Source organism: Thunnus albacares, chromosome 21, assembly GCF_914725855.1.
Source record: "Thunnus albacares chromosome 21, fThuAlb1.1, whole genome shotgun sequence".
Lineage (NCBI taxonomy): Eukaryota > Metazoa > Chordata > Actinopteri > Scombriformes > Scombridae > Thunnus > Thunnus albacares.
Genome location: NC_058126.1, coordinates 13,296,998 through 13,310,647, shown reverse-complemented (window position 1 = coordinate 13,310,647; position 13,650 = coordinate 13,296,998). Strand labels below are relative to the sequence as shown.

Sequence of the window (13,650 nt, the reverse complement as noted above, 5' to 3'; positions counted from 1 at the left end):
AGTCTATCCTACTCTGCGTCACAGAGAGAGGGGCGTGTAAAAAAAAAGTCAGATGCAAATACTCACCACCTCCATATTACAGTAATTATCAGTGTCAAGATGTAAAGAATAACACACAACGTCCGGTTCAAGCCTTTAAATAAATCCCGAAACGCACAATAAAATGAGCACCTGCTTTTGCTTCCAAACCATCTTTTTTCATCTTTATCTCCAGTTTACATGAAACTTTAGAAATGTTTTCGATTGGTGACACTAATTGTCAATTATGGATGCATTTGCTGTCAATCACTGTCAATACAAGCCTTCATCGTGATCACCTACACATCTGTCAACCACTACTTACTTTTTTTTTTTTTTTTTTTTTTTGCGCTTTTGTGTATTTCCCGCAAACTATTGTTCATGTCTTGTCACGGCATCAACAAAGTTCTCTTCAATTCGAGCTTTGTTCCTGAATATCTTTCCGTTTTGTTCTGGTGAAGAGCAGCTGAGTCTTTAAGCCGTTTGGCTCTGCATCTGGAAGCATTCCTCTTCTCCACTCACCCACAGGGGATCTGCATGTTGACATTGCCATCTAGTGGTGTTTCCAGATGTTTGCAAAGGAGCAAACATCTGGCAATCATCTCCGGATGCAAGATTGAATGAATGGCTACATAATAGCACATAATACATAATAGTAACAGACCATGAAGCCCTAGTTAGGCCTGACATTCACATTTGTTTTCTAGACATTACTGTTATTATTACCAGTGGTGAAATGTGACTAAGAGGAGCCATATTTAATTAAGTAGGCCTGATATAAATTACAGTTGTGGGATATTTGAACTTAATTTAATGCTAAGCTATTTTATACTACAAATACTTCACTACATTTATATAACTGCTATGTTTACTTTGCATATTTTACATAGGCCTACAGTACATAATATGTGATTAGTTTACTGAAATAGGCCGATTATACATTGTTATGGATTAAACTAGCTCAACGTCGACTATAGCTACACATTAAATGCTGACTGCCTATTAATGCAACATTGATAATAATATAATTGTATGTTAATATAGTCGAGTACTTCAAATGTTATACTTAGGTACATTTTGCTGATACTTCTGCACTTTTACACAAATATACATTTGAATGTTGGACTTTAGCTGTACAAGAGTATTTTTACATTGTCTTATTGTTACTTTTACCTCAATTAAAGATGTGAATACTTCTCACCACACTGCAGTGGTGAAAAGTAACATACATTTGCTCAATTACTGTACTTAAGTACAATTTTGAGGTACTTTAATTGAGTATTACCATTTGATGCTACTTTATACTTCCACTGACAGCTTTAGTTACTTTTCAGATGAAGATTTGACACAATGGATAATATAACGAGCTTTTAAAATACAACACATTGTTAAAGATGAAATCAATGGTTTCCAACCTTTTCGGCTTTTGACGTTTTACAAAAAGCAGTGTGCACCAAATAGTGATTTCTCCCTCTAAACTTCTCACATGGTTTCATTTCAATAAATGTTCAAATGATCCAATATTTCACCAAATGTCAAAGATTAGAGAAAAAATCCAAAAACTGAAAACGGATTTGTGTATCAGAACTTTGTTTTTTTTTCTTCTTTCCTCTCCCATTAATCATCTCACGACCCCTCAGATTTATCTGGTGACCCTAACTGTATATCAAGTAGTTCAAAATAGCTCCACCTCCAGCAGCTACAACAGTAACATGCTGCTTACACACTGATGCTTCAGTATTAATAATCTAATTATGTCATATGTAATAATATATCAGTCAGAGAGACCAAACCACTACTTTTACAATACTTTAAGTAGCCTACGGTTTGCTGCACTTATGTACTTTTACTTGAGGGGGAATCTTCATGCAGGACTTTTACTTGCAATGGAGTATTTTTACATTGCTGCATTGGTACTTTTACTTCAGTAATGGGGGTGGGGGTGTTACTCGAAAAATAAGCAAAATGGGTAAAATAGGTAAGGGAGCCTGTCACTTGAAAAATTGGTAAAATGAGTAAAGGGTCTGACTACTTTTTCCACCACTGCAACACTGATTATTGCCATTTTACTCCATTTCCCGTCATGCTCCACTGTGGTGCAAGCGGTGTCCGTGGCAACAGCACAGGAAGTGGCGCGCAACTGTTGAAAAACTGTCACAGACACAACAAACTGAACGAGATATTTCTTGTTTAATTCAACTCTCTGTGAAGGTTCGTTAGCTTTATAGTGAAGGTGTCAGACTCATAAATAAACTGGGGCGCCTTTCTTACAACTAACTGGGCCTTCACAACGGAAAACGTAAGTGCTTTTTCAAATTTTGGCTAACGTTATATCACATTTCAGCTAACTTACCGTTAAGAAAAGCTGCACAAGCCTGGCCCAATGAACACAAATATACATTATATATATATTTATATATATATATATTTTATATGTATGTATTATACTTGCTAAGTATAAACGTACAACACGTTACAAAACAACACTGAAGCCACAGGACTAATCTTTTTATACTTTCTGTAAACAGATGTCATTTGTGAGAATTGGGCGTCCTCAACAACACACCAAAGGAAAAAGGCCTGTGCGCTCCAAGAAGGCAGCTGCTCCCAAAAGAGAGTGGGTGGTGAGTACAGACAGCTGTCCCCCCCCGCTGAAAAAAAGCTAACTATGTAGTTTACACTGGTGGAGCTGGTCATGTACTTGTACTTTTTTGGGATACACTTTAAGCCAGTATGAAGTAGCCTACAGTTATGCTGCACAATTTGGAGGGTATTCTTCCTTTGTTTGCTGTGAGTCTTTATCCTTCATAAAGTAATCTGGAAGACATCCTTTTTTGATAAAGAATATCACTACATTAAAAAAACAAACAAACAGATGGGGTTTGGGACAAGACAGCACAATCTGTAAAAGAAAAGAGCACAGGTACAGTTTATAATGCATTGAAAAGGGCTCAGATAGACAAAAAGATTACTAGCTAAAAATCCAGGATTATAGCAATCCCATTTTCTTCTCTTTTTGAAGTCAAAGGGTAAAAGTCATGTTTTCCATGGAGTGAATTGAGCAGATTATGTTGATAAGAAGGGCAGTGGTGGGAGGGTTCCTCTGGAGCATTTTGTAATTGTTTTTTTACACACGGCCATAATAATCTTCAAAATCTATGTGTCACTTTTACTGAGACCTTTGGGAATATTTCCAAGGCACAACAAGGTGAAAGAGAAATCAGATTTCACGTCCAGAATCTCTGAAACTAAATGGCCCACTTCATTCCTTTCTTCTCAAGGCTTTAGGCTACATACATGAACAGGACCAAAAAATATGTGCATGGTCCACTGAAACTGATCCATACGCCCTGCAGCAGGGGTGCTGAGTTAATTTGGATTTTTGCTTGGGAGTAATGAAGAAACAGATCAGGTTTTTGGGGCAGAAATTGCTCCAAAACAAGGAGTAAGTGGAAGTAGACTGGGTTTCCCATGCTTGAAGCCACACTTCCTCTGATATTGATATATTAGCTTCCTTTTCCGAGCGCCGCTGCTGCCTTATTGGTTGAATTTTTATTAATTGAGGTGAAGCCCTTGTTTGTATAATTTGCATATGCTGCCTTTTAATATTTTTTTAAATTATAAGCATCAATAAATATCTGGGTTATTAGTGATGGCTCAACAGAATCAGGGTTTCTTATCGATTAGCTATATCTACATTTTGAGAGCATCATTTTAGTGGAGAGTAGTTAGGCAGTAATTCCTATTCAGCCTTAAGAAGAGCTGCCTTTTATCTACAGGTGAAGTTTTCAATGCGAGTTAGTAGGAGCTGCTACTACTCTTCTTCCACCCGTGTACAAACTATATATTGATTTTTAAAACAATGAAACACTGAACAGTTACAGTAGTAGTAATGACAGCTGTGTGTTGTTGGTTTCAGAGCACCGTCAATGACCTGTCTGTGCACAAGCTGACGGCTGCAGAGCTGGTAAGATGTTTGACCATCTGCTTGTAGTGTGAATGGTGCTTTTTTGATGTTATATGTGTACATGTTTCATCTCATACTATTCATTATGAATGAGCACTCATTAAAATATTATTTGGGATTTTTTTACCTTGTAGCAGGCATCTGTCATTATACAGACTATATTCTTTTAAATAAACTATCTCAACGTGTAGTTAGATTAATGGATAAATGTTTATAGATGAAAGTCTAATTTTTTCCTTTCACTTCAGAGTCATCGGCATGAGATTCACAAGTCCCACAACAAGGCAGCGGCTCAGTGGGAGCTGAGAGAGAGAGCCCTGAAATCCCGTCTCAGACACGCTGGGAGTCCAGCACCTCTGGACCAGGCCAGCCTCAGCATCATCAGGGAGGTGTGTGTTTGTGTGATGATGATGATTTCACTGTTACTTTAACAGTTTTTTGTGCTCACTAGATGTTGCAGCCCTATACTGAGTTGATCACAGTGTCTTTGCTGCTGGTGATGGTACTGTTTTGTATCGCTGCAGGTTTTCTCTGACCAGCTGCTCCTGCAAGATGTGCTGGCCCGCTCTGATAGAGCCATGGCTGTGGTCAAAGACTTGTTTGGAGACGCTCCACGCAGGCAGACTGGTAGCAATCTTATTTGCTTTGTTCTGTAGATACACAGATGCATTGTGAAGAGGATCAAAGATGTAAAAACTAACATGGAGTCCATTCTAGTCCTCTGCTTATAGTTTATTTCTATTAAAAACTGTCCCCATTTTGAACAATATAGTTTGACCTTCCAACAAAATGTTAATGCCGATATTTCTCTTTATTCTTTCTGAGCTTTTATGTTCTCCTGCAGTTGTATACAGTATGTTTGTTTGTTTCCACAGGGCATCCCAGTGTGACCATGGCTCCAAACTGTGACTTTGACTCTGCACTGCCTGTTCTCCAGAGGCCAGATCCTCCAACTCAGCTGTCACTCCTCAGCCAGTCTATGATGGACCAACAGGCAAGTGTGTTAAGATGATGTTATGTATACATTTGTACTGCATGTCTCTACCAACTTTGATCAATGTATTTGTTATTTTCCTTAATAGTAATGTGATGTATGTCTGAGTGTATTACTTCCATTTTTTTCTAGGACGTTGCTTACATGTTTGTGTGTGTCATATGGCTCATTTCAGGCTCTCAATGAACTAGAAGCTTCAGAGGAAGACTACAGTGATGAAGATACTTGTCATGCTGGCAGTTCAGACTATAATGTCGTCCAAAGGTACTAATGCCTACAAGATAAACCGTGTCACCCTCCAGCACAATCAAAGATAAGATATGATAAGATAAGAGACTTGACTGGTGGCTCCTTGTAAGGAGGGAAATATCTTAATAATTGATTATTACTGAAGTGTCAAACCCTGCTGACGTTGTTCATGTTGCTTTTCTTTGCAGGACGAATTTACGGAAAATGAAGGCAAAGACTCAAAGTAGAACGGTGCAGCGGCAGAAAGTCCATCGGCCAATCTCTGACCAGAGACACAGAGATGATGTTCCTGTAACTCCCTGCACATCAGGCAGAGCACCAGACCAAACAGGTAGAACTGATGAGCTTATCAAAGTGTATAGAATTGATCAGAAAACTTTCAAGATTATTTGTTTCATGCAGCTATTAAAACAATCCACCAGTAATAATATACTTTTTATCATGTGTGACCTTGTTGCAGCTCTAAACGCCACAGTGGCTGTTCAGCGTGTTCGGTCCAGACAGAGTCAGTCAGAGGAAGCCAAGGAGGAACCATCAGTCATGGTTTCTCAAGTTCTGAACCCTGAGCTGCCTCTCAACAACTCAGGTAATATCAGGAAGGTCCCTTTAAAATACTCATGAAAGTCATATGAGACTAAATGAGTCATCATCGTGAAATGTTTAGCATATGTTTTATTTTTTTGAATGTGTTTTTCAGGCAGGATCAGTAGTCGCACCACCAGGACTAGGAGGTGTGTTTCTAAGAGTTCAGAGCTAGATGCCTCCTCTGTTGCTTCCCTCAGCGGGGACCAGTCCAGTCTGGGCCTGCTGCAGACCATGTTGGGTCAGGTGGAGGCCGACTTGGATTCTTTGAGTCCTGAAACAGTAGCAGAGTCAGCACAGAGTCCAAAACAGCACAGAAAGCAAGGCCTCACTGGATTCTCTGTCGCTTTGGTCTCCACTTTAGGGCGTGTAGTGCACCTCATCAAACAGGTACTGAAACAGATCCAATGCAGTCTTTTTATTAAACACTCTTAAAGACATACTGTACACAAGGACAGACAAGGCTGGACAAAACCGGCTTTGCTCATGGAGGCCTTGTGCTACTGTTTGCCTCTTGAAACTTAATCATGGGAGATTTTAAAGATTATAGTATGAAATCATTTGAGAGTAAAGCTGTTACTGCTTATCGCCTTGATGTCTGACATTATGCTCGTACATTCTTGATTTCATTACATATATTTAACTCATCTCATTCTCTCGTTGTTAGAGAGAAGAAGAAGTTCAGAATGAGACTCTGGAGAGAAGAAGACTGGAGGAGAAGCTGAGAGAGCAGCGGGGGCTGATTGATGCTCTTACTGCTGAGACCATGACTCTGAGGGAAGAGGCTGCCACTATGCAGGTGAGGCGGAGGGTAACTTACAGTCTGACGCTAGTATATTGTCCAGATTCCTACTGTGTTGATGGATCATGTATCAAGGAAGAAGTTGTCAATGTTTATTTTTTATCTCGTTTTCTCTTTAGGCAGAGTTGCAGCAGCGGACAGCAGAGCTGGAGCAGAAGTTGGACACAGTGGTGTTAGCAATGGGGGGACTTGGACAAATGGGGGGACACATTTATCCACCCCAAGAATCTGACATCAAAGCTGCAGGTTCATACAGTGTGTGTGTGTGTGTGTGTGTGTGTGTGTGTGTGTGTGTGTGTGTGTGTGTGTGTGTGTGTGTGTGTGTGTGTAAGTCTGTGCATGGATACTAGTGCGGTAAATGGTGAATAATTGGTTTTCACTTGTCTGTACAGTTTGTCAGTCTGCACCTGTTCCTGAGCAAACACAAGCTTCTGTTCCTCCTGCTGTTCTGCTCTCCCCACCTCAACAGAGAGACAACTGGCAACAAATTCCTGGTAACCTGATTCTTTTTAGTTATTATCTAATTTCAGCCATATGCTCATGTCATCCTCACTTAGTTCACTGAAAGAAGCATATTTTTGCCCTTCTTCCTCTTCCACAGTGCCTCATCCTGTGCCACTGCATCAGGAGCTTCCTGCTGTAGACATCCTGCATTCTTGCAAGGACCTAAAGATCCACAGCTCGGCCTCCAGCCTCACCAGCCTGCCTCTCACCAGTCTGCCTTCCACTTCCTCACTATCACTGACCTCCGACCCTTTCAGCTCACAGCTCTCTCCAGAGGTCATGCTGGCTGAGATCGCTCAGCTGAGCAGACAGAACGAACTGATCAGAGCACAGCTCAGCCAGGCTAAGAGCGTCGGGTCAGGCACCGGAGGATCGCCTAACAGTAGTGGTGGGGAGCAGAGACAACGGTCGAGCTCCTGCAGCAGCTCAGGCAGAGTCACACCTCAAAGTGTTGGTGAGAGAAGGATTTTAGCGTCCAGGAGCACAGAGAGACGGAGCCTGCACATCCAGGCTGCTGAAGGAGAGCAACAGACTAATCAGGTGAGACTGAGCCTCTCCAGGTGGCAGCTCACATCAGAATCAGAGTCAGACTTAATTCACCAAGTTCATGTGTACAGGAAATTTGTTTTGGGGCAGGTTTCAGAACAGCAAGTGAAGAAACAAGATAGCAATAAAATAGGAAAATAAGATTTGATACTTTGAGGAGAAAGATAACAAAAGTGTAGTGAATACTTATAATCATTATACAATAATATACAAATACCCAAAAATATATATACAACTAACTACAGGGGAAGTAATCTATGTGATTGGCCATATGTTCAAAGAAAGCTTTGTAAATAAATTTTACCACAAAATATTCTTCTCTTTAATGTTGTGGCTTATGAAGATTACATGCTTCTCTTTCAAAGTCCATGTTAAGTGTTTTGAAAATGTCTAATTAAAGAAATCAAAAGAAAATGCTAGTTATTGTACACATGTAAGTAATCATCTCAATTTATCATCTAAAGGATAATAGAGAACAGAATTAATCTTAGTCTCCATTAATCTTTCCTCCATTGAAACTTTTTTTCTCAAAACTAAATAAGAGGAGATTTTTTTTTTGTTGCCCCACCAGATCTACAGAAATTGTGCTCATAGATAGACCTGTAGTCATTTTTGCTTTTAGCCTTTCTGTATAAGATGCTTTGAAACGCAACAAACACACAGAGAGGATTGAGAGAGAGAGGTCAGATCCAAACCTGGATGATCGTAATACTGTACTAAGGCTCCAGGAAGCCCCAGTAATCAGTTTTAAGTGATGATAATCCACATTCACACAGTATTTGTGTCTGTGTTAGGTGACGGCTTATGACACCCTCAGTGTGAGCAGCGTGACCAGTGTGAGCAGCGTGCAACAGCGCCTCCTCGAGCTGAACAGGCAAAGTACAGCAGCCAGGGGTCGACTGCTGGAGCTTATTGAGCAGCAGAAGCAAAGTGTTTCAGCCAAAGTTTCCCCCTCTGTCTCCCCCGTCCCTCCCTCCTCCTTCAGCCCGCACACAGCAGGTACTTAGGATCAACCCGGCATGTTGCTGTCTGGCTGTTTGAGTACCGATGACTTATAAATCCTTGTATCATATCATTCTCAGCTGGAGGAGGAAGTCCAGAGGTGTCCGTGCTGATGCCTTCACAGCAGCCCCTGTTCAAGGCTGGTGGTGCCGAGAGACGGTGAGTAGCTCAGCTGGGTGAGAGAGACGTTTATAGTGAGGTGTTGGCGTGCGTTTTTCACGTTGGATTTACACATTCTTTTACATTTTTCATGTAGTTCCTCATGTTAACATCACTCATAAACTGGATGTTTACAGTCAGGACATGGCTGACTGGTACATGTATTTGTGAATGTCACACACTGTCCGTTATACATTATTATTTCTGTGCTGCAGATCAGCTGGTTCTGAAGCGTCTTCTTCTCCAAGTTTTAGAGGAGAAGCCAGTGACGGCAACACACAGGTACAGATGCACAAAAAGAGTATAGAATTACATGGATGTTCTTACTTTTCATCAAAATAGTATTATTTGGATCTAAAAAAAAAAAACATCCTTTCCTTTTCTACAACAGGTGGAGAAGCGGAGAGAGCGAGAAGGCTGGTTTGCCTTGTCCGCTCATGTACGATGACAAGAAGAAGAGTAACAGTTCAACCTGAAGCTGAGGAAATTTTATTAAAATCGGGTTTTTAGTATTTTATCCACATGTTTTTAAATGACTGAATTAAACGCGATGAATTTTAAAATTAAACCCTTTTTTTTTGTCCAACACACACAGTTTTTGTTTTTATAAAGGAATCTAGAAATCTTTGACATTAGGAATGACACTAGATACTAGACACTAGATAGAGATAGAGAGAGAGAGAGAGAGAGAGAGAGAGAGAGAGAGAGAGAGAGAGAGAGAGAGAGAGAGAGAGAGAGAGAGAGAGAGAGAGAGAGAGAGAGAGAGAGAGAGAGAGAGAGAGAGAGAGAGAGAGAGAGAGAGAGAGAGAGAGAGAGAGAGAGAGAGAGAGAGAGAGAGAGCACTAGAGTAACTTTATTATTAAATCATGGTTGGAATGTGCAAAATGTGTAAACATGCAGCTTCAGAGGGATTAAGGTGCCCATGTTGGTGAAGATTTTACAAATCAAAATCTGTTTGTAGTTCTTCAGGAGAACAGAAGTGCATATTGAAGAAACAAAAGAAAAATCAGAGGCCTTATTTTGCAATTATCATTTCCATATCTCATAGTTATGACTGACTATCTCATAATTAGGAGAAAACTATCACGTATTAATGGACCATTTTCCACTACTCATACTGTTATCACATTTAGTTGCATTGTGGGTAATTTAGGCACCAAGTTTTGACAAGGAAGAAGAATTTGTAGAATAAAAAATATAAAATCTGGTTCTGCTTCATTGATGATCCTGTTATAGGAATGTAATGTTAAATTGATGGATAACTCTGAAAGTGTACAAATCTCAATTATTACAAACTCATTTGTTTACCATGTACATTAACTAATACTAGTATTTATTCATTAGATTAATTTTCACCACAATCACTCCCTCAATAGTGTTTCTTCTTTGTGAGCACTTTATTTCTGGACTATATTTAACATGTTGCAACTAAACAGTGGTAAAAAAACAACAACATATGTACCTGATTGATATGTGCAGATATAATATTCATAGTGCCTGTTTTTATTCAACCTAATAGAGATTTAATGATTCTTAATTCCCTGCTCAACAGCCTTTGTGTGTATAATGTACATGTGTGAAGTTGCCACTTCACGCAGCTCATTTGTGTGTGTGTGTGTGTGTGGATGTACATGCTGGAGGTGCAGTCTCCCGCCTCCAGAAACCAGCGAGCTGCCTGCAGTGGCCCCTCAATCTTTCAACTTCAGATGCATCAAATCAATCAAATCCCGCATCAAGGTCCAAAACAGAGCGTGGTCAGACTGTCTGTCCGTCTGGCGTTTTGTTTGTGAGGCTGTGGTTTGGTTTAGTTACGGTCTGTTTCCGTGTCTTGGAAGCATGTTTGATATCATTTAGTTTCAGTGTGTTTGTGTTTAATTTGTGTTTCTCAAAGGAAGAAATAAGTTGCGTGCCTGCAAGCCATGAAGAAAAAGAGCCAATGAGAGATGAGGAGGCGTAAAAAGAGTCGCTCCAAGCCAGCAAGTCTGCTCCAATGTGGCTTCAACTAAAGTATGGCCTCCACTGGCTATTTATGGCACAAACAATTCAATAGAATACACACAAACATTTGTTTTCCTTCTTTTCTCTGACTCATGTCTGAAGTCTTTCCCTATTTATTTTACTTTGATGCTCTTTTTTATTTGTTTTATAAAAACGTCATGCGGTTTAGTTTATTCACTGGCCTAAGCAGATATGATTTGACAATATAACAACTGTAACAATCAGTAATAGGAGCTTGAATTATTTGTCTTTTTATCAGTGTGTTAGTTATAATCTGACTCATCTTTCTTGTCTTGCTTCGTACACACAGATCCTTACTTATGCTTTGCCTCCAAGTACATTTACCCATTCATAAAATTGCGGGCAATGATTTTAATCAAACTTGCTGCCACAGCTGCCTCTAAATTGTTAACCTGATGGGAATTCTTACTGGTCAACTGGAGTTCTGTATGAACATGATGAATGTGCTTATTTGATTTAGTTTATTATTATTAAGTTTATTCTTTAGTCAAGTCAAGTCAAGGATAAAGAAAAAAAAAACTAAACTTAATGGGGAAAAAATGAAAAAAAAAACTCAAGGAGGACATGCACTAGATGTTCTGTGTACTGAATTTCTAAGGTGATTGACTGCTGTCACACAGTTCACAATCGGCTACCAGTGAAAGTTATCGCGTCTAATTTTCACTTTGCTGGAGCCTCACGACAGGCCTGCAGGACTTTTAATGTCAAACAGCAACCAGTGTGGACCGTGGGCACCTGGGGGAGGATGCTCTGTAACCATGACGACTAATTTATGGTGATGGCAGGAGATAATAGGACATCACATTTAGTATAATTTATATTTAGTATTCACTTGTGTTGTCTTCTCATCTGTGGCTCTGATGTATTTATCTTTCTTATCTTTTCATGATGTACACACTGGATTGTGTTTGTTTGTGTGTGAGTGAAGCTGAAGTGAGAAAATGGAGCATTGCAGTGTGAAGTCAGCAGATGGCAACCTGGAGACATTATTTAAATTGAAGGAATGAGCTGGATGTCTCTGGTGCCTCTCAGACTGCATCGGGTAAACGTCCACTACAGAAAACTGCTTTCAAAACTACTTTGAATATTTTCGAACAAGTGGTGTCCTAATTTTTCTTTTTTAATACAGTTGAAAAAAGTGATTTAAAAAAAGCATTTCTGGCACACTAATGTCGTCTTTCTACCCAGACTGAACTTGTGACCAACAGCTTCGTGATGTCTGTCATGGATGCAGCTGTGATACCAAACACTGTGGTGAAAGAAGTGTGACTACAGGTGATGATCCAGCAGAGAGCGACCAGCAACATGTCCAGCTTCCGTTTGAACGCAGGTACAGTACATGATGGCTAAAATTCAGGATTTTAAGGATATGACTGGTGATTTTCTATATTTTTTTCTTATTGTCAACAAATCTCATGTGCAGAGTTAAACCAACGATCAATTCATCTACTTACAAGTATCGTGTGTGTATCCAGTCCTGATATATCTTATTCCTCTGTGCCGTAGACCTCCATTGTTGTCCAAAAACTGTTAAAAACATGTTAATGAGTCACACCGTTGCACTGGATGACAAGTTCCTTCACCACAAATATTACGGTCACATTAGTTTGTTTAGAAGCAGCTTCAAAGAGTAATAACAGCGATCACGTTTTCAGTCTCCGGAGAGTAGTTCTGTGTAAGGCAGACAACTCTGAGCATGTGTGGGAACGCTGATCTGTTTACTGAGCTTCACTTGCTTGTTGTGCTACATATCACAACTTCTTGATTCTGAACTGAAGTTTTTTAACATATTTACAATGTCAAAAAGTTAGTATTATTGATTTAGAAACCCACTTTGTAATGTCATAGTAAATACAGTATCAGTCCTTCATCTAAGTTTGGTTGTATGTAGTAATATGAATACAGCTATTAAACAGTTGATACAGTATTTGTTCTAAAATAAAATTACTTTTTTTGTGTACAATATTCTTACAAAAGTGATATGTAACTGAAATTGAGACAGATGGGGATCATCATGCTATCAAAGAAGTTCTTACACCTGAAACCCTTTTCACAGCGGACATTTTGACATGTCACAATAAGAAAAACACAGGTGTGAGTAATAAAATGAATGATGACTAAATACCATTTAGCTGCTTTAGTTTCAGGGACCTGGTATCGGACATGCTGGCTCACTGTCACACTGTCATGGCCGTTACTGTTATTAGTAACACCTGTGCATTTTCCTACCATGACAAGTCAAAATAGGCCCCATCTGCTGTCATAAACGCCCGCTGTACGTACTGGTTCACTGGAATGGCGGGAACGAGGCTGAGCCATGATTAATGTTATTAGCTGCACCTGAGCTTTTCCTGACAAGACAAGTAAAGATGCTGTCTGCTGTTTGAAGTTGATTTGATATGAACATCTTTCCAGCAGGAAAGTAGATTGTCAGACAGACATAAATCTGTTTAAACAGTCACATTTTAGGAACTCGCCTCATTTTTAGAGACAAAATGCAAGTCTCTATAACGTAAATCATTAAATTCTAGGGTGAAGTGTTGGTTAAAGGTATAGTTAGGGATAGACAAGTAGAGGTTATGTTTAGAGTGAAGCTAAGTCTCCAGGAAATGAATGTAAGTCAATGTTATGTCCTTATTTTCTTGATATTAAATAACATTATTATTTTATTATTAGCAGTAGCAGAGTAACTATTCTGATTTATTTAACAATGATCTATTAAAATTATATTTTAATGTGTTTTATTTTGTATGTATACTGCATATACTTTAAAATATCATATTTCAATCAATATTGTATTTTTGATAC

At 39.3% G+C, this 13,650-nt stretch overlaps 1 protein-coding gene across 2 annotated transcripts; it reads left to right on the top strand.

Annotated features, from left to right (window-relative positions):
- Positions 1 to 2,118: 2,118 nt before the first annotated feature.
- spice1 (spindle and centriole associated protein 1) lies at positions 2,119 to 9,407 on the top strand. 2 transcript variants are annotated; one of them, XM_044339641.1, is made up of 18 exons: positions 2,119 to 2,317; positions 2,547 to 2,642; positions 3,938 to 3,985; positions 4,234 to 4,374; positions 4,510 to 4,612; positions 4,861 to 4,979; positions 5,155 to 5,243; positions 5,417 to 5,559; positions 5,689 to 5,814; positions 5,926 to 6,200; positions 6,478 to 6,609; positions 6,732 to 6,858; positions 7,005 to 7,106; positions 7,214 to 7,656; positions 8,457 to 8,661; positions 8,745 to 8,823; positions 9,039 to 9,105; positions 9,215 to 9,407. In XM_044339641.1, exons 2-18 carry the CDS (start codon positions 2,547 to 2,549, stop codon positions 9,269 to 9,271), a joined length of 2,352 nt encoding a protein of 783 aa, XP_044195576.1. In that variant the 5' UTR covers positions 2,119 to 2,317; the 3' UTR covers positions 9,272 to 9,407. The 2 variants fall into 2 exon arrangements, with proteins under 2 accessions (XP_044195576.1, XP_044195577.1); XM_044339642.1 differs by lacking the exons at positions 2,119 to 2,317; positions 2,547 to 2,642; positions 3,938 to 3,985 and having other exon boundaries at positions 4,294 to 4,376; positions 4,511 to 4,612.
- The last annotated feature ends 4,243 nt before the right edge of the window (positions 9,408 to 13,650 follow it).